Source organism: Crotalus tigris, unplaced genomic scaffold (genome assembly GCF_016545835.1).
Source record: "Crotalus tigris isolate CLP2741 ecotype Arizona unplaced genomic scaffold, ASM1654583v1 scf7180000018636.906410, whole genome shotgun sequence".
NCBI classification, from domain to species: domain Eukaryota; kingdom Metazoa; phylum Chordata; class Lepidosauria; order Squamata; family Viperidae; genus Crotalus; species Crotalus tigris.
In genome coordinates, this window is record NW_024097116.1 from 184534 (window position 1) to 212107 (window position 27574).

Genomic DNA, 27574 nt, shown 5'->3' on the forward strand with positions numbered 1-27574 from the left:
AATACTGTAAACAGAAATTAACTGCCAAATTCCAGACAATGAGCAATGCTGCCTTAAGAAAACAATGTGAGGCCCATGCTGTCTGAGGGAATCAATGAGAAACATGAGATTGTTACTGTTGAAAAATATTGAAAAAAAGGAGGCTTTTCTAAAGAGTTGGTAAAAGAAAAGAAATGTATAATCAGCCAAGTATTGAATATTTAGAAATGTTAAAGAAAGTAAACAGACTGAGGAAACTGGAGATAAGAGTAGAAAGTGCATTAGAAAAAAAGAATTAGAAGGCCCAAATTGCAGATGCAGTTCATAAATGAAAAGGTACTATCTCAGCAGGAAAATAAAATGTTGGCAAATCAGGGCTTCCGTAGCTTCCAAACAAATAAAACAAACCAATGTTTTCCAAGTCTTTGGATGATATGAGAGCAGTTTGCAGTAAATGAAGTAGATTAAAACAGTGGTTTCTATTTAACTCATTTGAAGTATTAGTGCAGTGTAAATTTGATGCACTTAATGGCATTCTCAGATTGAACAGTCATCCAGTCCCAATTCATTTTCAATGGGGAGGGAATCTGGTCACTTGGTCACCATCTTCCTCACCATAGTGAGATATATGATATCTAAATTATAACATTTATTTCTTTGATTGCATGAATAATTATTACATGTACTTTTTATGTATATACTGTAAGTGTCTGTCCTCAATTGTTCTTATATTTCCCTGGTGATTCATCTCCTTTTTGACAGTGCTTTCCCAAAATTCCTATAATGTGAAATGTTCAGTATATTCATGCTGTTTCTGAAAATCAATACATAAAAATTAATCAGTGAACTATTTTTGAGTATACATTTGATTATAAGAACATTTGTTGACCCTGGCTGATTTTATGATCACTCAGTAATGTGAGTCTTGCTGGATTTAGAGAATGGATAATTAGGAATTGCTACTAGTAGAAAAATAGAATATTGCAATCACATCAGATTATAGCATGAAAGAATGGAGAGAGGTAGTATACATAAAAAGTTTCACAGTCAGTTGTGGCATCTTTTTTCAACCTGATACTTCTTCTAATATGTTGGATAATACTTAATTTATTAGATTTTTATCCCACCTTTATCACTTTATAAGTAATTCAAGGTAGCAAACATATCTAAACACTCCTTCCACCTCCTATATTCCTCATAACACCAACTCTGTGAGAGGTAGGTTGGGCTGAGAAAGAGGAATGGCCCAAAGTCAATCAGTCAGCTTTCATGTTTAAAGTGGAGAACTTGCAGTCTCCTAGTTTCCTCCTTAATCACCATATCAGGCTGGCTCTCATAAAACTTCTCATAATTACCAGAAGTTTCAGCCCAAAATGGAAAGCTATGCTTCCATTATACAACATGTGCTTTGCATACCAAAAGCTTCAAGTTCAATTCTTGTCATTTACAATTAGGCTAAAAAAGCTCTTGCTTGAAATTCTGGATTCAGTGTCAAGAATACTGGTTTAAGGCAACATGTAGTAAAGATTTCATTTCAAAGAGTAAGTCCCTTAAAACATAAGGATGTTTTTTCATGATTCTACCATGAGCTGAAATTTGAATATGGGTCTAGCCACTGTATCATATATTTATCCTTGTTTGCTTCTGAATCAATTATTTCCCTGTATCCAAATAAATTTAAATTTAGATAAAAGAGAATATAACAATGAAGGACAACATTCTTATGATATGTGCAACCTGTTCTTGTCACCGAGTTCCCCACTTCAAGTTAACAAAATAATTTTCATGTGTTTTGTTAAAAATATTGTTTTACCTTTTTTTTAAGGACAGATTTTTAAAGCTTACCTTGAACTGAAAGTGAGTGTAATGTAGTGATGAAAATGTTGGACTGGAATTGAAGAAACCCAAGTACAAATCATTTGTCAACACAAAGCCACCAGATGTCTTTGGACTGCTCATTATCTCTCAGCCAATTTCCTTAATTGGACAGTTGTAGATTAAAAAATTAGCAAGACACCTTTGTATACTCCATTGAGCTCCCAGAGAAAAAGTAGAAATATACTTTTGGGCCACTTGCAAAATTTTCTCTTACTTATAATTTTACTTTAAAATTACTTTAAAATTAAACTGAGATTTCCACTTATTAATATATTTTAGCTTTTGAATATTCAAATAAGAGGTTAACATTATGATCTTATGATACATATTTAAATATAAGTCCCAGAGATTTCATAACTTTCTCCCAGATGAATACATTTAGGATTGCAGGATAAAGAATTAACTGCCAAGACATTACTCTAGGCCAGGGGTCGGCACACCCACGGCTCCATGCGGCTGTTTCATCCCTCCACTGCGGCTCCCAGTCCTCCGCCCAGTCCTTCGCCACCTAAAAAAAAAAAAAGTTCAATCAATTAATTCCAACTTCTCACAAAAAAAAAAGATCTCCCAAAGTTGGAATTGATTGATTGAACTTTTTTTTAGTCCCACAAACAAAAGAAGTTTGTGTGCAGACCAACAAACAAAACAAAAGTCCACAAACTTCTTTTGTTCATAAGACTGCACACTGCGGCAGAAAAAGTGACTGAGGACTGCGTCGGAGCTGGAAAGGTGCCGCATGGGTCCAATCGGAGGCACTGGGTGCTGGTGGTTCTGCCAAGCATCTTGTACAGAGCCAGGGAAACAAGCCAGGTGAGGAGAGCTGCCAATGCCGCTGCTATGAGGCTTGGCAGATTCCCCCCCCCAGTGGCCATGATCCCCCAGCCAGCCAGCCATTGCCCGACCTACCCTTCACCTGGCCGGCTGGCTGACACAAAGCTCACCACTATCCTCCTCCTCGTTCTCCTCCCCACTTTGCTCCATCCAAGTTGAAGAAAGCAGAGGCGCAGCAGGAGGATTGCTGAGGGATAAATTATCACTTTGTGTAATGTATTATAATAATCATGCAGCTATCACCTCCATTTCTCATATTCTTGTTATTCCATATTAAAATTTTGTGCATAATCGACATTCAGATGATCTGAGGCAGTTTTATCCAAATTAGAGTATATGTTGCAGAAACACCATATTTTCTCAGCCCTCAAGGAACAGTGTTGTATGTTTTAGAAAATTAGTATTTTCCCACTTACTATCACCTCAGGGAGCATTATTTGGCATATGAATGAGTCAAGGATACAGTTAAGGTAGTAGGAAAGTCTGTTGTGTCAAATATAAAACTATATTGTGACTTTACTTCAATTCTTCAGATTGATGCTTTGGAAAGCCTTCATATCAAAGAAACACTTACCTCAGATTTGTTGGCAAAATCTCATGGCTATTGAGAATCACTTTGTGTAATGTAATAGAGCACAGACTAAAATTTCTGCTCAATATCCCAGGGCTAATTGGTCAGTCTTAAGAAAGGTATCCACATCTAAGATCCTTGGATTACCAAATGAGAATATGTCTCAGTCTCAAGAAGGCTCTTTCAGTATCTCATTGGCCCTGTCCCTCTTTAAAAAAAAGTCCAGACCCACATACTATTGGATGGTCAAGTGTAGCTAATACATTTAACTGTTCACAATGTCACTGCCATAGCACTATATTGTCAGTGGTGGCTATTCATAATTGCTGTAATTTTTCACATTGCTATCCGGAATTCTGTTGCTGCTACTGGACAAACCTGAAGCAGAAAAACCATCAGAATTCACTTTACTAGCTGTTAGACCCACTTTACTTTGGAGTTCATTACTGGAATACATTACCACTTCACCATTGCAGAGTAACTTAAGAGTTCACTCTTTAAGTCAGCAGAAGGTTCAACTTTAATAATATAATAACTAGATACTAGATACTAGTAGATACTAGATTTTTAAAAAATCCAAAGAGTTTTATTGATATGCTTAACAAGAAAACTCCTGCATGTTAAGGTAAAAGGATTAAAAATAATTGATTTAGAGGAAACAGTGGCACCATGATATCATTATGTTTTTTAAACAGAAAATGCAAGATTTCTGTTTCCTTTGTAGCAATATGCATCTGAAGCGCCTATCAAGTAGAAAGCAAGACCAGCTCTTTTTTCTGTTATATGACAATAGAAACAAATTCATTAGTGTTGTAAAAGCAACACATGGGATTTTAGAAAATATTATAAATAATATGAAGCCTCTACACTAACAGTTTACAAAAAGTCTATGCAACATACGTTTTTAATGATGTAAATATATATGTGTGTGTATACATACACACACACAAGATCGTTTTCAAAGTCTGTTTTAAATTCCCAGAGGTTTTTTATAGACAATATGTTTGCAAACAATTTTCATGTTATGACCATCAGAAATATAAATTTGTATTATGGATGCAATTTATGTTCTGGCTTGTTTAGTAATGTGTTGTTTTGTTTCCCATTATTTATAAAACTGAAGGAGTTTAAGAAAACATTCAAAATGCTCAGCATGCACACATAAATGAAATATTTTAATGTCAGATCATATTCATAAAAGTTACATTGTTTACATAGGGTTCATTTGTGATTACGAAAAAATGTTTTAAATGAAAAGAATTATTTTTCTTATGCTGGCTATCCTATTAAACAAATTAACGTGCTTTGGATGTACAGCTTGACAGGAATATAGTTCTTTTAATATTTCACAGGAAATTATGCCTTTTAACAATTACAAGGCTTTCATTCATAAAGAAATAATAACATCTCAACTGTGATAGCTGAAATTCACCAATGATTTGGTGCACAGGTTAATGTTGCTGAGAGTAATTTTTAAAAAAGTCTTAAGTGATTTTCTTCATTGCATAGTGAATATGTAAACTTATTAAGAATTAACATGATTCATAGTATTACATATTGATTTGCTTAAGATTTATTCAAATAATGGATCAAATATTTTAACAGGAGTGCAGGAAGCTAGTAGCCATTTTCAGGAATGTCTGGTTTTAATATCAAAATACAACTTAATCAAATTTAAACATTCTAAAGTTTACTTGATATCAGGAACAGACATGCCAATTGAAAATTTGCTGCATAGTGTTCTTGTGACTGAGATGAATTATATTAATTGTGTAGGGGAAACAATGAAAATGTAATTAGAAGAATATCAAGGAAGTAATTTTATATTGCTCAACAGCCTCTTTTGTTTCATATGCTCCAAAAACGTTTGTGAAAGTGCAGAATGTATCTACTGCATGGGTTTCGTAAAAAAAGATTTTGTAAAAATAATAATAATTTCAACAGTTGTATCTGGGTTTACTAGGTTTGCATCAAGTAAAATATTTATTAATGAAACTACTGTACAGGAAACATCAAAGCGAAATGCATCATACAGAAAAAGTACACTCTAGGTGACAGATGGAAAAGTGCATGCAGGTTGCTTTAAATTTTAAGTCAGAAACAAATAATACTAATGTTGATCCCTAATACCTTAAATGAGTGAGAAACTTCTCTAAATTTACCAAAAATGCCATCAAACATATATGACTAATACACATTGGCAAGCAGTATGAATGAATTCAGGTTTTAGATCTTATTTTACAGGTATTTTGCTTGACAAATGTGAGTTTAAATAGATTCATAAAAAAGGAAAAATCTTCTCAAATTGGACTGGGAAGTTCTGCCAGGTTGCTCTGATGTCACACACAGCCTCCAAGTGTTTAAACAGACACCATCAAATCACATATGTCGTGTTAACATTCAGGAAATGACATTGAGTCTGTCTTTAAAGAATTATTTTTGGCTCAATAAATTTTAAATGTATGGTTTATCATAACCTAATATTGTCTTTGTCTTCACTGCAGTGGATTTCCGATCAAACTTTCCCCTTCTTTTAATACTTTAGGGAATTTTCAAACGTCGGGATGTTTGGCTGTAATGCCCCAAGATTTGTTCTCCCTGAAAGAAATCATAGTGACAATTTATTAAACTACAGAGCAACCTGGCTTTTAGGGGTCTGTACTTTTAGATTGTGTTCAATATACCTAACAACTAAATTGTGATGCATTTCACCATAATTATTTATTATATTTTTCATGCAATTACTACTTCCATTCCTATACTCTCTGGGCTTTAGGTTTTAGATTTATTTGATTGGGGTTGGAATTGATTTTATTTTTTAATGATTTTAAAAGAAATATGCCAGCCTGTTCTTAAAACACAAACAGGTGCAACCCAGTAACTGTTGTTTGTGATTAAGTCTCATTAAATGCAATGAAATGCATTAAATCAATATTAAGTCCCATTCTATTTAATGAGACTTAATTTGGTTTAAAATTTTAAATTGTGCTCTCTATGACTTGAAGGGAATTCCCATTCTAAGCCACCTCAAGATAGTTGAATTTGCGCTCAATAGGACTCAAATTAATTACAATTACCTTGTCCAACTTTTCATTGGCCTTAAGTATAACTAGAGCTCATTGGATCAGAGCTATATTGTTAAACACTGCAACCTAAGATTGGGTTGTAATATCAATCAGTGGAGCATTATTTTCTATTTTTAAAAATAGAAATCTTAAATTACATCAGGTATATTATTATTAAACAAAAACTAGAAGTATTCCTATTTTGTAATTACTGTAAGATTCCCATTAATGTGTTAAGTACTTCACACAAATTCACACATACTGTAAAGCAACACAACACACTGTCAGTCAGGAAAGACTCCAATTTTTTTAAAAAAAAAAGAAAACTGAAGGTAAATAAAACTCCTTTGATTCAAAATGGTTTATTCACACAAATTTAATAGGATATATCACAATTGTTTGGTCCATAAATATTTAGGGGAAATAGTTTCTATACAATGCATTTTTCAATAAAACAAAGAAAACATGGACAACTTTGCTAGACCACTTAACTGTACTATAAACACGAAGCTCAATATATAAGATTATTGAATTTATCAACTATATCCGAAAGAGTGCACAACTGCTTTCTATGACATGTTTGTCCCCTCTACCAGGTTACACCATAAAAAGAGTTTCAGAAATAAGAGGTAAAACAGTACAAAACTAGTGAGGTGTCAAAAGGGTTTAAAACAGTTAATTTAACAAACAACACATATATATCCTGATTTTTTTTTCCACAAGCTTACTCCCAAGTTATAGCATAAGGCACATTGTAGAACTGAGTTATAAGAAGTCTACTTAATAAAGTAGATCTATAGTACCATATAGTTGTCCTGTCAAAGAACAAAATTTATATGTATCAATTTTTGTACCTGTAAAAGTGTATTAATAAAGATCTCAGCCTTTCCAAGGTTGTTTGGTCTGGTTAGTGGTAAATGCCCATAAAGTAATAGAAACAGGAAAAGTCCAAGATTGGCACCTCAATCCTAACTATATCAACTTGGAAGTAAATTCCACTCATGTCAATTGAACTTCCTTCCTTCTAAATGTGCTTTAGGTCAGGAGCCTTAAGCCTTCTAGAAGATCATGACCACACTGGCTAAATATATAACAACAAAGACACATTTTCTCCATTACAGTGTTAACATCTCTTCCATTGTTTTTTCTTTAAAAAATAAGCTACTTTTCTGTGCTAATTTTCTAAAAACCCTGAGCAAAAGTTAGAATAATGCACTTTAATATGGGCAGTGAACTGTCACTATGTATCCACTCATTATTGGAGATCAACCCCCCCCCACTTTCAAATAATCAATTAAAAAAAGGATTTTAAATAAAATGAGAAGGGTATGATGGAAAGGAAAGGGGAAGAGAACAAAGAAAAGATGGATAAAATATAAAATATTGTGCAAAAGTTATTCTTAACAATCTATCCAAAACATGATTTTGATAGTTTTTGGAAAGACTCCTCCCGTTTAATGTTTTATCAGAAGAAAGGATACAAATGAACATTCACCACTGCCCAGACCATTCAGACTTTAGCTTAAATTAAAAAAAAAAATGAACCACTTGCAAATGTAAACTAGGAAAGGTGTTTCCAATCAGCAATACATCCACAAGGCTTCTGAGTTTGGCAGCTTCCGAGAATTTCAGTTTTCAAAAGATTTTGTTTTAATGTAAAGTGTTTTCTCATATTAGAAGAGACCTTTTGCTTGCCTTTTTAATGAAAAAATGGGGACAGGGGGAGTGATCATCATCCAACACGGAATTAAACTCGTATACAGGGCAATCCAAATAATGTCTAATCAAAAATTAATTCCATTGGTTCCAATGGGACTGATTTTCAATCACATTAAGGCTACATTTTTAAATCCCATTGAATTATGCTAGAATCACCAAATGTGGCTGTAAGTCTGCTAGAGCAGTAGGTCTACCTAGTACTCTAGCGCAGTACTATACATATATATATATGTATATATATCTGTATAGTACATATATATATATATATATATATATATACATATATATATTTACTTGGAAATAAGCTCCCAGTGAGTTAAAACAGGCAGACTTACAATATGACAGTAGCACAGTATTACTGTATTCACATATTTGCTGAACTTGTCTTTTGAAGTTAATACATTAAAATGGCCAGCATTTACCTATGTTAGAAAAAATGCAAGTATGTTCAAAACATCCAAGAATAAATATCTTTAAGTAATTGTTCAAACATTTTAAGAAATTATATTTTGCCTATTTCCATCTTCTTCTGAAAATGATTGAAAATCTGAACAGTTACTTTAATAATGGAAATTCATGTTTTTAAAGATGAAGGTTAGTAATTTTGTAAAGATTATGATTCTTTTTCTATACTTATAGTACTCCACCTTGTCCTATTGAAATGTAAAAGTGTTTAATATTCACATGCTGGATTTTACACTTATTAAGGAAAAAACACTATCCAAGACAGATACTATAACGGCTGTAATCCCCAAGCCATTAGGCTCAGAATAAACCCTCTTGTTTAGATATAATTAATATACAGCATAAAAAGCATTACCATTTTAATAGGGAAAAATCTTTAGCCTCAAACTACTGATAATATCTAGCAAAATTTATGTACTTTGAAATCCTTTTTATTTCCATGGGACAACATTGAGTAGACATTTAGTTCTTCCCTTTAAATCAACAGGATTGTTATTTAATTTAATCTTTGGGTATGTTAGTGTTTTGCTATCAGTCCCACTGCAAACCTGATGAAGCTTGAAACTATATTTGTTTGTACAATTGAATAGGGATTAGCCCCAGGCAAATGTTTCTAAGATCAATGTATTTTAGAAAAAAGTTTGTGTTAGATAACACAACCAACATTCATATTGTCTGAGGCTGTTCTATTTTCCAGCAGTATTTACTAGCCTGCAGGACAGAAAGTTAACAATTGACATTCATAAATGGCCTAAGTTAGCCGAAAAGTTAATGTAGTCTAAATGTTATTCATTATATGTACGTAGACATAGCTGCGGTATTACAAATCCTGAAAAATAATATAGCTGAAACATGGAATAAGTGGTAGGGTTCATATATTACATTAAGCCATATTGTTTAATTTGGTCTTAATGTGATATGTGATACGATAGTTTGTAAATTAAGAATTTGTGACTTAACTAACTTAAATCCAGTAAGTTAAGGTTTATTCACTAAACAATGGTTTAGCATGATACATGAAATCTGTTAATTCCTTGCTCATTCAAGGTCTTATATATAATACATTTTCAGAAATAAATTTCCTTTTGTTTTAAAGGTTGATGGGCAGAAAATGGGCAGAAAAATACAGAAAATAGATTTTCACATTTAGACTATCAGTTTTTATATATCTGAAGAGGCTTCTAAACATTATAGCATAAAGCATCATACAGAAGCCAATTAATAAATGAAGAATTCACATGTTTTGGGGGGGGGGCTGGAGCCCATTATTTCCAGGGCACACTACTCCCTCTCTTATTAAGCCTAATAAAAACTGTGCAAACCTCAGTCCCAAGCAAAACTTTTACAACTTTTTTGTATGCATAGAAAATGAAAGAAAGTACAAAATGTAAGTATCTGAATGACAAATTGAGGATTAAAAATTTGAAATGCAAATAATTCCTGGGCAGCCTTTCAGTATGAGATACTGGCATTGATTAAAAATGGTCAGAGCATGTTGGCATCTAAAAATTAACTGAGGAAACAGGCACAGACATCTGGGCAAGCAAACCACAAGTATCTCTGACATAATTATGTTAATACTCAACCCATATGTGATTTAATTAGGTGACCTGTATATGAGCGAGACTCCTCTGCAGGACACGTCATGTGCCATGTCTCAGGATGAATACAAACAACTGTCTTAACACACATCTGTAACTGATGTGCAATAACATTATAAGAACTGACCTCAGAGCATGATAGTTTGATTCTTTAGGCTTTTCCTACTCAGTTGGTTCCTTCTATACATCCCAATGTGTATATTATTTGAATTTTGTGCTTTACAGCTTTTTTCTTCAGGCTATGCTGGTTCCTTGTAAGTGGCAGGTCAGTCATATAATTTGATGCCAAAAGCAACCATCGCCAGTTTGGCATGCCAAACCAAGTCACATCATAACACGGTAGAATGCAAATTGAGTAGGTTTTGTACATGGCAAACATATCATAAAGACAGCTTCCAAATTGCAGGGAACCATCATAGAATAAAGAAAGCAAGTCACACAGATCACCTGACTTAGACCAAAAGAGCTTGGTCAGCCTTGCTCAGTGGGATTTCCTTTCAATTGTTTATGTTTTTTATGATTCAGATGCCAATCATTTGAAGAAAACAAACACTGATCTATTTAGTTGGAAATACAGCTTTATGATTAATATATCAACCATTTTGCCCCCAGCAAATTCTGGAAATAAGGAACATACAATTTTAAGAGGCACTTAAACCTTCCCTTTAATTAGGCAATGATTAAAAGAAAATTCAACAACAATTTATAGACAAGTTCATGTTGCATTATAATAGAATTCTATTACTGCAAACTCATTTGCCAAGTGGTTGTGGGTGCTACACACCAAGATGGTTTTCCCAAATATATTGTGGTGTTGTTTATTTTTTTAAAAAAATGTTGCAAATAATATTAATAGTAATTATAATCATATAATGGAGAAAGAAGAAGAGGAAGCAGAAGTAACGAATAAGAATTTTGAAATCAAATGTTAGAAAATGTTTGTTAAGGTAGTTTGTGAGGGGCTCGCGGAATCGTGGCTGTCCATGTTAGAGGTCACTGATGATACTACAGTGATAGTGGGATTGGTCAGGTCTGTTAAAGTGGTCGCAGTGCCGGGTGGAGTGAGAGCGCCGCTGTCTGCTGAGGGCGGTGCAGGAAGTGACGTGCCATCAGCTTTATCAACACCCCCATTCTCCTGTCGCAAAAGATTCCTTCTGAATTTGGCTCTTGCGTTTTGGAACCAAACCTGCAAACCAATCCCAATTGATTTCTTTACCAACGTTAGCTTTTGTTTTTGACTATCTTTGCTTCCTATTTCTGTTTGCATTTTAAAGGATGGTGGGTTTCTTGTTTTACCTTTCTCCTCCTTCCCCCACTGCACTGATCACACTTACTGCTATATTATCTGGGGACTCTTTCAATGATAATTCACTAAGACTATCAAATAATCCTTTTAATGGGCACTTATGGTTGTTTTTGTTTTTCACTTGTGCCATAACATCTTAGTAAAATAAATATTCTTCTAAAAACTCTTATAATCATTTAAAAACACGGAGACTATTAAAGGCAGAATGAAAGAATTTGTGCACCACTTTTCTTATGTGGTTTCTGTGTGTCCTATTTCAAAGCTGAGCTAGTTATGTTGCGATCACTGGTCTCTTGCAGTTAAACTCCTTCCACTGATTTTTGTTGGCTTCTATGGAGTTGGCCCACAAGTAATGATCTAAATCATTTATTTATAGGTATGATACATTATGGCCAGAACCCCGTATCTGTTAAAAATATTATAACTTCTTCCAAAATTATTGGTTTTTTTCAACTATGTTATGAAAGAGTCAGATTTGAGAGCATCACATCTTATAGAGCAACCCAAAGATAACAGATTAAAGCACTTTACATATAACACAAATCCCATGTGATGTATTAATTGCTGTACTGCACTGCTTCAGAATTCAGTGGTGAGAATTAAATCTATGAATGTTCTCTATGCAGTCCTCCAGAAAATCTTCAATGTATAGTGTTAAATCAACTTGCTAGTGACACTATGAGGCCAAATTGTTTTCCTTCACATCATCTTAGTATTCTAATATAATGCAGTATAGCAACAAATACTCCCATAGGATTGTTGACTGTATATAATAAAACTCAGTTCATGTTGACACACAGGCCTCTTGAGGTTACTTCTGGCTAATAAAAATGGAGAAATGCAGTAAAATAGATTATTTGCCTTAAATTCTATATCCAATTACTGTTTTAATTGCAAAGGATACCAGTATATTTTACATATTTCCCATCCCAATCAGAGCAAACAAAATTGATTCTCCTTCATTCCTGAGAGCAGTAGCTCTGGAGAGAAGCATAATTGTCCACTTAAATATACCTTCAGTACCTTTGGAAGATAAGATTTGAATATGTAAATGAATACCTATTTATCTATTGGAGGATTCGGCTAATTTAAGATGGCAGAAGGGAAATCTAAGGGATATGCAATTTTTAAATGGAGAGAAAGGAATGGAAGGGAGACACTTATAGCAAAGGCTTCTTACCTGCAGAACTCTCTTAGTTAGTCCAGTTTTCTGGGCAAGCTGCTTGAGGTCCTTAGCATCTGGATTGTGATTAATGGCAAAGTAGGATTTCATGGTACGGAGCTGGTGATGTTTAAAAGAAGTGCGCATGCGCTTAGTCTTCTGAGATGGGGGATAAGGCTGCTGGTCTCTGTCCAGATGGTCTGCCTCATTTTCGTTACAACCTGTTTGGGAAAACAACAAACAACAACAAAAGAATTGGAAAGCTGAAAATAAGCAATGTGCATCTATGTCTGTATACATGGACAAAAAGAACTCCCAATATAATATTAACGTATTTCCTTCCATTGCAGGATTACATTCATATCACTTAATGTATTATATGCATAATATGAAAAAAATGATGTGTTACAATCCTGGACATCATTCCAGACAACAAGTTGTTTTCATGTCCTTCCATTTTTAAAGCAATCCCTGCTGCCTATTTATTTCTAAAAATGTGAAAGTAGAACATAATCTATAAGATATCCTAGTACAAAATAGTAAAGTATAATTAAAGAATAAAAATGAACATAATATGGTAAGAGAAAAGTATAGGATTTTTAAAATAACAGCAGCCCTGAGTCACCTGCTGTGACCCAAATGCAAGAATAAAAAGCAGATCTTTACATGTGTCACCAAAACAGTCTGAAGAAGGGGTACAACATGGAGAAGAACCACACTTTATTTTAGTGCATGCTTTACCAGAAAGAGGGACCCCAAACATGGGAAACCAAAGATTTTATAGAAATTGAGAATTACAAGGTGGAAAATCCTAAGGATCTGATTTACTGGCCAGTCCTGATCAGTGTATCTGGAATGAGATCTCGTGGTAGGCAACAGAGTTTGGAAAGACCTTTGTGAAGGAGATAGAATGTTGAGATCATCAAATGATGGAGAATGGAATGTTGGGGGTTCTTTAGGTTGCAGTTTCCTCCTATGGGTTTTCCCTTTGTATTATGAAGGAAAGGGTGCAATCTTCATTTTGTTTGTTAGATTTATTTTCTCCGTGAGAAATGTCACTGTAAAGCAAACAAAGTTGATTTCTTCCTAGAGTCTCAGAAAAAGTGTTTTCAGAGCTGAGGTGCCATGATAGAGAAGGCCCTCCCCCAAGTCCCCATGTAAAGCTCTTACAACAAAATATGGTTAGGCAAGTACACACTAGGAGAGGCACTCCAGTGCTCAAGTATCAGGGCTCCATATCTTGAATGTCATTATTAAACTTCCATTTGGAAGCCCAGGCAGCTAGCAGAGTTTCCTTAGCAGTCTTGCCACTCTACTCAGTATTAGCTGAAACTTTCAAATAGTTCAAGGACAAATCTACTCTACAGTCACCTAACCAGAAAATTACCAGAAAATGAATTACAGGCAGTCCTTATTCAGTAACTAACTACTCATTCAGCAGCCATTCAATGTTACGACAATTAATTTTGACTGTTCCTTGTAGTTGTGGCTGTTGCAGTGTTCCCAGTCACATGATCGTGATTTGGGTGCCTGACAATCAATTTGCAATTACAATGGTCACCACATCCTTTCCTTATGTGATCGCTATTTGTAGCCTTCTCTACCAGTTCCAACAAACAAAGTCAATGGGGAAAACAGCAAGTCACCAATAGTAACCATATGGCCACAGGACACTGCAATCACATGGATTTGCCCAACAACAGAACTGTCATAAGTTGGCACAGCCACATGACTCTGCACTTTACAACTGCATCATTTAACACCACAATTGCTAATTCTAATGACTGTCCTTAAGCAAGGATTACCAATAGAGGTACAAGGCCATCCCTGTTAAAGAAAAGTGTCAGCTAATGGGTCAGCTACAACTGGCCAAATATTTTATAGTCCATTAAGGCCACTTGGATCTTTGAGTAATGGAAACAAATCTAGGAGAATATAAAAACTATTTACACTTCTGCTCCTCCAGGAAGAACAGAAGTCCATCAGAAATGACTTACCCAATTCCAGACACATGAGCCATCAATCCACAGCATCTCTTTCTGAATTCAATTAATACAATTAATACATCTAGCACCCACCAGATCTTTTGAACTAAAATTTCATTGACCTCTTACTATTGGCTATCAGAAATATATATATATACTTTGCCCTGTTGCATTTATTTAGCATAGAATATTTTTTGACATGCAGCAGCATTAAAGTTGGTATGGATAAATATTCTTTACCAACACAATGCTGAATTAGAAGTGATATAGTCTGGAAATCTACTGCTTCATTCAGCATTAGCTCTAAAATGATAAACCAAATAATGGGATGAGTGATGATTCAGTAAAAATGAAAAAGCAGCCACATGGTTGTTTCCTTATAACATACATTAATGCACCATCTGCTAAGGGTGCCTGCCAACTTTTACTCCTTTTACTTTATTTTGAAGGCACATTTCTTCAGGAGATAAGAAAGGCTTTCAAATGTTATTTATTGTAGTTCTGAAACTTTACTCAGCCAACTATGAGCAGATTATTAAAGCTTATAAGCTGTTTCCTTTACTCAAATTAATATGAGTGTGCTGTGCAGCAGAGAAAAGCTTGCAAGAAAAGGAATCAACTTGTATTTTTTTCTTCATCACTTTTCTTCTGTAATTGCCATCAATCTAATTTCTCCATAGAAAGGATACTAGACCCACAATTGTACATTACTGGATAATGCTATTACTTTCTTTTCCCCTACAAACATGAAGAAAAATGAGAATTAGAGCAGCCCATACCCATCCTGAATAAAGCAACAAAGCATGTTCTTATTAGATATTTAGACTACATCTTTAATCAGTTTGGACCAAAGGCATAATGGTACAATATCTTAATTTGCTTCCAAAAAGCAAGGAGAAAGATCTACCACTGAGAGTTCCATTAAGGGGGAACTACATGTCTTTTGTTCTATGCCACATCTTCCACACAAGGAGGTGGGATGCTCAACAGAGCTCTTCTCAATAACTAGACTTGGCATGAAGATTTGACTTGGACAAGGAGCCTGATACATGTCAGCTTCTCTGAACAGGGTTCTAGAGATTATGACTAGCACTTTGAATTGTGTATGGAAACTACACATAGCCAGTACAGTGATTTCAAATGAGGTTTTAGTCTACACTGGCTGTCCTATCAGCTAGTTTTAGTCTACACTGGCTTAGAGACCACGTTCCTGTAATCCAGTCTCTAGGCCAGCGGCTCCTAACCTTTTCTATACCCCGCATCCCTAGAATGCTTCTGATATATTCTCGCACTCCTTACAAAAGTTCAAAATAACAGCAACGAATTATGCATATACACTACAATTTTGAAACTTCTAAAGTTTTTGCACCTCCTGGAATATCATCTCATGCCCCCAGTTGGGAACTCTAGGCAGACACAAATTAACATTCCCAGAACATCCTGAACCATAATTACTTGGACCATAAGCAACAGTTGTAGACCGTAACTGGCATATCAGATGAAGCTGGATAAAATTCCCTAGTCATGACTTCTATTTGTTGCTTGAGCAATAGGCACAAAAGTCCAGGAAGATCTTTGGATCACAGACCCCCCCTTCAGGAAAAGCATGACAGTCCCCAGGTGCTTATACTAAACAGCAGCTCCATGTTGGAGAGAGCACCAGGATTTTGTTTTCTTGTGCAGAAGGTATGCTTTTTTTGCCTTCTGACTCAGACCTGGGCTTTGGTGATAAAGTGATAAATTCTAACTGTTAGACCATTAAGAACAAGCAGATTAAGAGGTAATATATGATACATATGCAGTTCCTGCTGGACAAAAGGATGGAACAATGTATGAATCCAATAATCACATATTAGGAGCCACCTTTAGCAGGAAGCGATGGTTTCTTTTTGTTTCATGCTTCAGTAAGTATAGATGTTATATGACATGGCTCTGTATAAACTTGCTTTTATATAGATTTATGTTCTACTGTTGGCTGTAACATCGCCATGAATCCTCAACAGGATTAGATCATTGAGAAAAGTGTAAATTGTAGACCATTGACTCTTGGCTTTTGAGCTGTCACTGACACTGCAGCTGTAGTTGCGCAACTAAAAATGAGCCAGTTACCTAAAAAATAAGAAACTTTCTAAAATCCTGATTCTATTATGTGGAAAGAATCCCTGCAAAGATCAATAGGACTCAGAACCGTCAAAACGTTTCATACCAGAATACAAGTGAATTTGTTTTAATTATTAAGCATGAAATATTATATAACTTTTCAGGAATGATTTAATAAAGCTAATTTCATCATGCAGGAACAGAATAAACAATGTAAATTTAATTTAATTGTAATGATTGATTCTAGGAAGGAATTGAATTAGTCCATATTTAAAGTATGTTTGAATATGAATATGAATTTTCATTTAAAAAGACATCTTGGAATATTTCCCAACAGTTGGCTGGAACTCTTTCACAAAGTATAGCTATTCCCCATCCCAATATGATGGAAAACATAGATTATACTATATACATTACAGCAGTCCAAGGAGACAGATTGTGTGTGTGTGTGTGTGCGTGTGTGTGTGTGTGAGTGATATATATATATATATATATATATATATATATATATATATATATATATATAGTCAAAATAATGATCACCAAGAGAATATTTATCAAAAATAGAATTTAATCCACCAAGCTTTCGTCAAATACATTTGACATCGTCAGGGTTAAAAGGCAAACGCCTTTTTTTTGTTTTTATTTCTAATCATATATATATATATATATATATATATATATATATATATATATATATATATATATAGAGAGAGAGAGAGAGAGAGAGAGAGAGAGAGAGAGAGGGAGAGAGATAGTAAAAGACAGGGTGGGAGACAGAGAGAAGAGGGAACATTTTATAACTGCATTTGCCTTCTATTAAAAGAAAACAACAGAACTGAAATGCTGTCTTCTCAACTAAGTTGTGAAAGAATATCCAACAAATGCTGGTTTAATGATTTTCTAAACTTATTTCACCACTCCCACCTGATAAGCATTTTCAGTAAATTTAATAAGAATAATTTGGAAAAATACCAGAAAGCCAGAGATGACAGATGCTTTTTGTATAAGGTAGCTTTTTTTTCAGCAGCAGAAAGATATATTTAAAGACATATGAGAATGATTTTTGAAAGAAGATAATTCTATTAAGTGGGGGGGGGTTTAAGAACACTTTAGTATTTGACATCATTTCTCATCTGAAGGCCAAAAAGCATGGTCCTCAAAGAGAAAACTAAATATAACAATAGTTATACCCTTCAAATATATTTGGATTACAACTCTAAAGCTCCTAGAATTTCTAGCAGCTCATTAATTTCACGCTTACAGAGAGCTATTGACATTGTAAAACCATTACATTTAAGAAGGTGCAAAATGAAAAAAAAGTTATTTTGGTTCATTAATTTTTGGAAGATGCCTATGGTTTAGGCATCAATTGGTTCTAAACCTGACTCAAATGTGGTTCTTCTATACTCTATACAGAAGATCTGTTCTCAAGTAACATTCAAATAATTCTTGACTTCTGACAAGTATATGGAGAAATCCATACATTATTCTTGGAAATCTTGCCATTACCTTTTCCCCAAGGCTAGGAAGAGGTTGGTAATCTAAAGACATTTCCATGGTTAAGGCAGGACCAAAACCCAGATTTCCCAGCTCCCAGTTCAGTACCTTAACCTAGACCATACTGCCAAAGTTCTCTTTTACATAATGTGTTATTGTGTGATATTCCTGATTACACGAGAAAGAATTACCTTTGAAGATCAAACAGAAAAATATTTACAGGTAGTCCTCAACTTACGATAGTTGGGCCCAACATTTCTGTTGTTAATGTGGCATTTATTAAGTGAGTTTTGCCCAATTTTATGACCTTTCTTGCCACAGTTACATGAATCACAGCAGCTGATAAGTTAGTTACATGGTTGTTAAGTGAATCTGGCATCCCCATTGACTTTGCTTGTCAGAAGGTTGCAAAAGGTGATTACATGATCTTGGGACACAGCAGCAATCATAAGTATGAGTCTGTTGCTAAGCATCTGAATTTTGATCACATGATCATGGGGATGCTACAAAGGTTGTACATGTGAAAAACAATCATAAGTCACTTTTTTCAGTACTGTTGTAACTTTGAATGGTCACTAAATGAACTGTTGTAAGTCGAAGACTACCTGTAGTAACTTCTTCATTTAGTGATTCCAAAGCATCCATCTATATAGTATGCTACTGAGCTATCATTAATTTGTGCATCATTCTTGCTGCTGCTGTTGAAAAGTTCTACATTTTGATATTCCTCAATTACCTTCTATTTTTGAAGGGTGTGTTTTTGCAAGCTGATTTATAGAGTAAAACATTTCTTCAGAAAAGGGCAAATATAAAGCAATAAGTCTCAGGACAGGTAATGAAACTTGAGAATATTGACATAAGGAAAATAAAATGGGGAAAATAGGGGGAAGGGAAAATGGAATAGTATATCAAAGGGATCTGTCTAGCTGACTTGCACCCTGATCAGATGCATTTCATACTGCCATAATTTGATGGAGGTTTACTAGCAAATACACTGATGCCAATGGTGCTCTTGTTTTGTTTTGAAATGGTAGCACAATCCACTGCAATTGCTAAGGGAAGAAAACCTTACAGTTTCACTTTTAAGGTACAGTCGGGAGAACACAAATCATTTTATTTCTCCAGAGAAGTGACATCAGTGATATAGTTGTTTGCAAAGAGGAAGGAATGGACAGGCCATATTTTTATAACTGCAATGGCTCACAAAAACACTAGTTGGGGTGAGAATGTCTTTTTCCTCTCAAGAGGATCAGCAGCTGCTATAATACCAATGCCACTCATATCAATAGAATGAGAAATACCTAGTTATATTTCCATTGGCAGCAGTGAAACAAGGAAACAATGAAGTCTTTGCTCTTATTCTAAATCACCTCCATTGTACAGTTAATCCTCATTTAGCAACCACAATTGGGACCAGCCATTCAGTCTTTAAATGAAACGGTCCCTTTACTAAGTGAAATCGCAACTGTACTTGTGATCTTACTTCAACTTTCCTTTGCTTTACAAACCTGCAACGGTCATAAATGCAAAGAATGGTTACAAAGTTACCTTTTCATCACCATCATAACTATGAAAGGTCACTGTACGAGGCAATCACTAAATGAGTACCGCCTGTGCCTTCAAAGCCACTTAGAAAAATTGTAACAAGAACACTAGATATTTTCAGTCATTCGCCATAATTATTACAGACATTAAATATCAGCCTGAACACAATGACAAGATGGCACCTTCTGTCTTATTTTAACTGGGGCAATGAAAAAACCATTCTTCATTCTGTCTAAGGATGACAGGCTAGCGTAAGGCCATAGGCCTCATGGCAGATGATAAGCTCATGACCTTGGATCCTGGCATCTGCTTTCTGAGACTGTTCTCTCTGTCTACCGAATGATGAGATTGGCCCTGAACAACATTCCGCAACATTGCGCTCTTTTAATTGTTTCAGTGCAATGGGAAAAAAAATATTTGGTATAAGAATTAGGATTTCAAAATTGAAGAAAGTTTAAATATCATTCAATTTTCCAAATGGGTGAAAAATCAACTGCATATTTTATCCCAAGTCCCAGAGTTACCTCCCTTCTTTTCTTTTTATGTGGTACCTTGGGCCTTGACCATTCACACCAGGTAAATGAACAGAATAAACAAAAGAAGTTGCAGATAAACTTCTACCACATTAGAAAGCCAAATATTCTCTGGATTTGCCTAAACCCAACAACATCCAGTACTGGTGTGCAAATGTCATTCATGCCTCACAAATTGGAGTGCTGTCCACCTGTTATACATGGTAAGCAACCAGTAACTCCCATCATCTTCCCGCCTGAGCAAAATACCTCACATCTCTAGAGAATAGGTAAGCAAGTAATAGGTTCTCAGCCCCATTTGGCCATCTATAAAACATAACAACAACAGCTTAACTATATAATTCCTGTTCAATGACCCAGGACTGCGCTTTGCTTATTTGAAAGCTTCAAACAGCTGACAGTCCATTGATCACGAACAACAATTTCACAGGACATGTCAGGACTTACAGAGTAGGAAATGACCTCAGTGCTGCCTGAAGGCAACCAAAGGAAAGATAATTTCTATAAGCTTTTAAAGGAAGTATTTTTTTTACAACGCATTGCCATATTTTGCTATCTTGCTTATTTAATCGTTGACTTGGTTTTTACCAACCTTTCTGGTAAAAATGGCGACTAACCAAATTTTAGAAATAAAATGTTCACAATATGTTTATTTATTTTATTTTATTTTATTTATGAGACTTATATACTGCTTTAAGTGCAAGCACTCTCTAAGCGGTGTACACCAGTAAGCAATGTATATATATATTTACATTGCCCCCAACAATCTGGGTCCTCATTTTACCTACCCCGAAGGATGGAAGGCTGAGTCAACCTTGAGCCGGTGAGATTTGAACCGCTGACCTGCTGAACACAGTCAGCTAAAGTGGCCTGCAGTACTGCACTCTAACTGCTGCGCCACCTCAGCTCATTTGCCTATTAATGAGCTCAGACTTCAGGCTCTTGACCCTTTGACCTCCATGATGTCTGTCCTTAGCAAATGAATTCTTTTTTCTCCATCTTCTCCTGAAGATATCTCAGATAGCTTGGAACCATCTCAGACAGCTTGGAACCTTAAATATCTGCTATCCCAGATGGTTAGAATTCTCTTCCCTCAAATTATTTTACAGCATTTCTGCATTACGTATTCTTTTAAATAATTTCGTTTTCTTCTCAGTTTTAAGCTACTGAATTATTTTATGTATGGGTCAAAATAGTCTTCTAAAGTAATTCTAAGGTAGCAAATTCTCAGGAAAAGAACTGGCATGGACTTAGGAGCAATCCTTACATATATTTGTCTTTGTGATGTTTCTCAGCCCTTGGCAATTACTTGTCAGTAATAATTTGAAAGTAAATACTACATATAGTGCACAGTAGGGCAGTGTATACTTCAAAAATTATTCAGAAGAAGCACTTTGGACCTCACATGAGCACAGCACTTCTCCTCTATTCACTAAAACAGCCTGTCATTTTTCAGGTTTTCACACAAACCTGAAATAAAGGAGCTGCTTTAACAAACGCCAGAAAAGAGCTGGACTCATGTGTATTTTGAAGAGCTTCTTCTGAATCATTTCTGAAAGCATGCCAAGTCATGGTAGACAGAATATGTGCTACAGGGTTATATGTAAATATATTACCCCATCCTCTCCTTACTCTGTCAAACATTAGCACTGACCATAAAAATGAACTCTGTGGTTACAGAAGTAGACAACAATCCAAGGATACTTATCACTAAGCACATTGATTTTGTAAGCAGACTGAATATTCTTCACGCTTTTGTATATTTCCACCTGCAACTAGACTACCAGCAGATCAGAAAAAGCTGACATGTTACTGGAGAAAGTCACACAAAACCACTTGTTTAATCCCTTTTTCACTTGTTTCAGTTCTTACTCTAAAACATAGTATACTATAACCTGCTCTGCAATCCTATTATATTCACTAGAACAGACATGTCAAACACCAGGCCCGGGGGCCGGATGTGGCCCGCGAAGTGGTTTCATGTGGCCCGCGAAGCCATCCTGGAAACAGTGAGGGAACGGCCCCCACTGCCTTGGCCCTGGCCCAGGCCGGCCGGGAGCCAATGTACAATTTTGTGGTGGCCATCTATGCTGAAACGCATTCAGTCTTAGCTCCACAAGGCCGTCTAGAAACAGCAAGGAACCCGCCCCTGCCGTGTCGGCCCCGCCCCCTGGCTTCATGCTGGGGAAGTGTCACCCTTTGTAAAGAATGAAGAAATGGACCATGCCTTGGCGCTTGCCCTGGTCCCATCCCCTTCTGCCAGAGACCCTCAGATCTGTCCCACTCCTGCCCAGATCCCCACAGGCACCCTTGATGCGAACGATGTAGAGCTGGCCATGCCCACCCAGTAGGCCACACCCACTCCATCCATGCCCACCCAGTATGCCGCACCCACTCTGGCCGCACCCACCCTGGCCACACCCACCCGGTCCCCTGAGGGCAACCGCAATGCTGATGTGGCCCTCAATGAAATTGAGTTTGACATCCCTGCACTAGAAAAATCAATGGACGTTTCTCTTGGGGAAGGTGTTTGGGTTCAAAATGTTCTAAAACTATATAGTCCTCCATCTCTTTTGTTCTACCTGCTTTCTCCACGGAATTCACATATTATATCCCTTTATTTAATCCTGGATATTTTCCAACACTATATATATAATACACTATATATACTATATGTATAAACACACACACACACAAACATATATATATATTACGCGGGAGAAAACCCGAACAACCAAAGACCTACATACAAACACTCGCGAAAACCTCAGAAAACATTATATATATATATATATATATGATAGGAAATAAAATGATCACCAGGGTGATAAAAACTATAAAATTTATTAAAAAGCGCCTAGCTTTCGCCGTCACCTGCCGGCATCCTCAGGGCTAGTGCGCCAGGAAGTGAGAGAGTCATTTTTATAGGTGTAGTGAAGTCTGCGCACGACTCCTCGACCTCGTCATCGGGCCTGAATAGAGTGATTGCGCACGGCTGGTCTGTTCCTTTCTATTCATTTCAACCGCACGTTCATCTTCCTCCATCCTTCTTTCCCTCAGTCTTGGGGTGGATGGGCAAATGTCTTTATGGTTGCAGCAGTCTCTATGCTTTAACTCTTTTCCCTCGGGGGTAGATGGTAATACACATTTCATGTTTATTTTACAGTCCTCCTTCGTTCCGTTGTTCTTCCTATGGCAAGTTTTTTGTTGAATTTTGGTATTTTTACTTCTTATACGGGTGTCATTTAAATGATTTTGTGGGTCCTTTCGGGGTGATTGTGATTCATTAGCGGTTTGGAGCTGGAGGGGGGAGGTCGTTCGAATGTGGAGGGGGGGCAGCGGTTCTTCGATCGTCCCTACGTGTGGCCGCTTTGCGCGCGCCGCACCATATTCGGGCAATCCGGAGAGGGCGGCGGCGGGGCCATGCTTTCTCTCTTCCCCCTGGGGTAGATGCCATCCAGATGATCCCACATGCCCCTCCCAGGTAGATGTGGTTCGTCGGCGATCCGGAGCTAGGGGGTAAGCCGTTCGGTCGTGGGCAGAGGGGGGCGGTAGCTCCCCGATCGTCGTTACACTCAGTCGTCCGGCACGTCTCCTGCTGCGGGTGATTGGTCCGGGGGGGAGGGTAGCGATGAAATCCCTATTCACTTCCATCCCGCAGGAACTTGCCATTGTGGTCTTAAGGGATCGACTGAATCAGGGAGACCAAGGATTACACCAAGACTCCCTTCGAACGGAAGACCTCATAAAATTAATGGGAGTCTGTCTTAACACTTATTTCACCTTCCAGGGCACAACATACGAACAGATTAAGGGAACTCCCATGGGGTCACCGATCTCCAGTGTGATCGCAGAGGTGGTGCTCCAGCGATTGGAACACATAGCGTTGGCCCAATACCAACCAAAATTTTGGGCCCGCTATGTGGACGACACGTTTGTGGTCATCAAGGAGCGGCACAAGACTGGCTTTATGAACGTCCTGAATTCGGTATACCCAGACATCCAGTTCACCATGGAAGAGGAACATCAGGGCAGTTTAGCGTTTTTAGATGTGTTAGTGCAGCGCCAGGTGGACGGATGTCTGACTGCCAAGGTATACCGAAAACCCACGTGTACTGACAGGATGTTACATTTTGAGAGCAATCACCCCATGGCTCATAAAGTCAGCTGTGTCAGGACTCTATTTAAGCGAGTGGAGTCACATTGCAGCACTGCCAGAGCCAAGAGGGAAGAGAGAAATTATCTCTTCCGGGTGTGTAAACACAATGGGTACCCGGCCAAGTTCATCAATCGGTTCAACAAACCATCTGGACCCCGGAGTGACCCCACACCCCAAAGACTTACACCCCAAGCAACCACACGCGTTACTCTCCCCTATATTCACAACATCTCAGAGGCCACTGCAAGGATTTTAGCACCGCATAAGATACAAGTGGCCCATAGACCCAACCAAACACTGCGGGCAGCTATAATGCGCCCTAAGGACCCGCTCCCCAATATTGAAAGATCGGCAGCCGTCTATAAGATCAACTGCATGGACTGCCGATCGAATTATGTTGGGGAGACAGCTAAACGGATCAAAACCAGGGTCCACGAGCATAGGCTAGCAGTAAAAAGGGGGGACCAACATTCCCAGATATGGGCACACATGGCGGAATTAGACCATAAATTTAATTTCAGTGAGGTTAGCATATTGGCTAGTGATAACACCAAGGGGGGCCGCCTACTTAAGGAGGCATGGCTCTCGGATGACAATTCTATTAACCGGCATGTGGACCTGTGCCCAGCATATATGGCTTTAAGGTTGTGGAGCACAAATAATCAAGGACAGCACCCCCGACGTCCCAATAACAACTTTAATGGCACCAAGGAGGATACAGATACCCGAGGTGTGGTGACTAATGTTAAGGAGGACATCGCGGTTGGAAGAGGGAGGAGACCTTTGGGTATGGCAATCCACCCGCATATGGAAGGAAATGTGTTAGCCATCCCGGAAAGAAAAGAGAGATCCCCCCGTCGGATTAGGAGGACCGATCTAGGGGAGAGGGAACTGCAGGAAGGAGAAAGAACTCAGGAGATCAAGCCGTCTTCCCCCCTGCTTGCGCATCTCGGAGAGCTCCGGAGGATCCGTGCAGCCACCGACGACGCAGGAGGGAGGAGACAAGCCGAGGAAGGACGCTGCAAGGACCGAACGGATCGTGATTTCATCGCTACCCTCCCCCCCGGACCAATCACCCGCAGCAGGAGACGTGCCGGACGACTGAGTGTAACGACGATCGGGGAGCTACCGCCCCCCTCTGCCCACGACCGAACGGCTTACCCCCTAGCTCCGGATCGCCGACGAACCACATCTACCTGGGAGGGGCATGTGGGATCATCTGGATGGCATCTACCCCAGGGGGAAGAGAGAAAGCATGGCCCCGCCGCCGCCCTCTCCGGATTGCCCGAATATGGTGCGGCGCGCGCAAAGCGGCCACACGTAGGGACGATCGAAGAACCGCTGCCCCCCCTCCACATTCGAACGACCTCCCCCCTCCAGCTCCAAACCGCTAATGAATCACAATCACCCCGAAAGGACCCACAAAATCATTTAAATGACACCCGTATAAGAAGTAAAAATACCAAAATTCAACAAAAAACTTGACATAGGAAGAACAACGGAACGAAGGAGGACTGTAAAATAAACATGAAATGTGTATTACCATCTACCCCCGAGGGAAAAAAGTTAAAGCATAGAGACTGCTGCAACCATAAAGACATTTGCCCATCCACCCCAAGACTGAGGGAAAGAAGGATGGAGGAAGATGAACGTGCGGTTGAAATGAATAGAAAGGAACAGACCAGCCGTGCGCAATCACTCTATTCAGGCCCGATGACGAGGTCGAGGAGTCGTGCGCAGACTTCACTACACCTATAAAAATGACTCTCTCACTTCCTGGCGCACTAGCCCTGAGGATGCCGGCAGGTGACGGCGAAAGCTAGGCGCTTTTTAATAAATTTTATAGTTTTTATCACCCTGGTGATCATTTTATTTCCTATCATGAACATTCCCAGGGTTCATGTTTTTAGTCTTCTTAAACGTGAATATATATATATATATATATATATATATATATATATATATATATATATATATATAAACGTGATAATCAAATAGAGCAGATAATTATTTTTCCATCACTAAAAGATGTTGATTTTAAAAAAATGAATCAAAACAAACTAGACTTGTATTAAATTAATCATTTTCCACCTACACAAAATATACTTGGGATTAAGTTCCACAAAGTGTGTTTACTACAAAATGAACAGGGCTGAATGCTCTTCTTCGGAGTACCAGATTCCAACACCCAATTATTCCTCTTTTACTATATTATTTTGCTTCCTTCCAGTTAACACACTGTACTTGCGAAAGATGATCAGCATTAATCATGCTGTTTTTGGGGCATTCACCCCCATTAATTCTTTTGTGTCATGCGTATGAGTGCATTTACTTATTGAGAAAATCTTCCAAATTCCTTTGGTTCTTAATTTCTTTTTGTTTCAGTTTTGAGATTAATTGAAGCACAGTTTTTCCATACTGGTAATTCTTGTGTGGACTCCATGTATAAGGACACCCCTTTTACTCAATTTCTGCCATCAGATGAAAGCATAGTCAGACATAGAAGACCTTCTATCAGTTATCAACATTGCTGCTCACATTTTGCTTGTAGGCATGTCAATTACATATACAGTTTCCTTAGAGATGGTTTATAACAATCTAGGATTCCTTTCCCTACCCCCACCCGTTGTTCTCGTTTTAAGAAAAACCAAAAATACAATTTTATCTACCAAGAATGAGGATCATTTTTTTCATCCCTTGGACCACATAGATCTTAAGCAAGCAAGCCAAAGGCTACAGCTTAAAGAGATACCTATTGTTGGCATGCATCCACCAAAGTTGTTGTCTGGTCTTCTATTAACACCACACAGATGAACATTAAGAAAAAGCATTTGTTTTTCTTTGATGTAGCTTCAATAGAGCATGGAGAACTACTGCTTCCAAAACTGCTGGTTCATTGCAAAACAGTATTTTCCCAGTGACATCCCCAGCATCATCTTTCAAAATGGAAAGGGAAATAGGATCTTTAAGAGCCATACCTTCAATCAGTACCTTGAGTCAGCATTTATCAACTTATTTATTATTTATTACATTTTTATGCCGTCCATCTTCCCTATAAGATGACCCTAGGCACTTTACGTATTATAAAGTATCAATGGAGCTGCTTCTTTGCCTCTTGCCTTTTGTAATAGGAGATTTATGTACATTTCATGAACTACTGCTAACAAACAGGCAG

General features: G+C 37.4%; 1 protein-coding gene across 2 annotated transcripts in view; it reads right to left on the minus strand.

Annotated features, from left to right (window-relative positions):
- Window positions 1-5210: 5210 nt before the first annotated feature.
- The window catches only part of LHX9 (LIM homeobox 9), a 46726-nt gene continuing 24362 nt past the window's right edge, over window positions 5211-27574 (minus strand). Inside the window, exons 5-6 of one of the 2 annotated variants that reach the window (XM_039355199.1) lie at window positions 12596-12798; window positions 5211-5857 (exon numbers count right to left, since the gene is read on the minus strand). In XM_039355199.1, the coding sequence (XP_039211133.1) occupies window positions 5801-5857; window positions 12596-12798 (260 nt within the window). In that variant the 3' untranslated portion in view covers window positions 5211-5800. Of the gene's footprint in view, window positions 5858-6731; window positions 11296-12595; window positions 12799-27574 lie in introns of those variants that run through there. The other variant, XM_039355198.1, reaches the window with a different exon arrangement.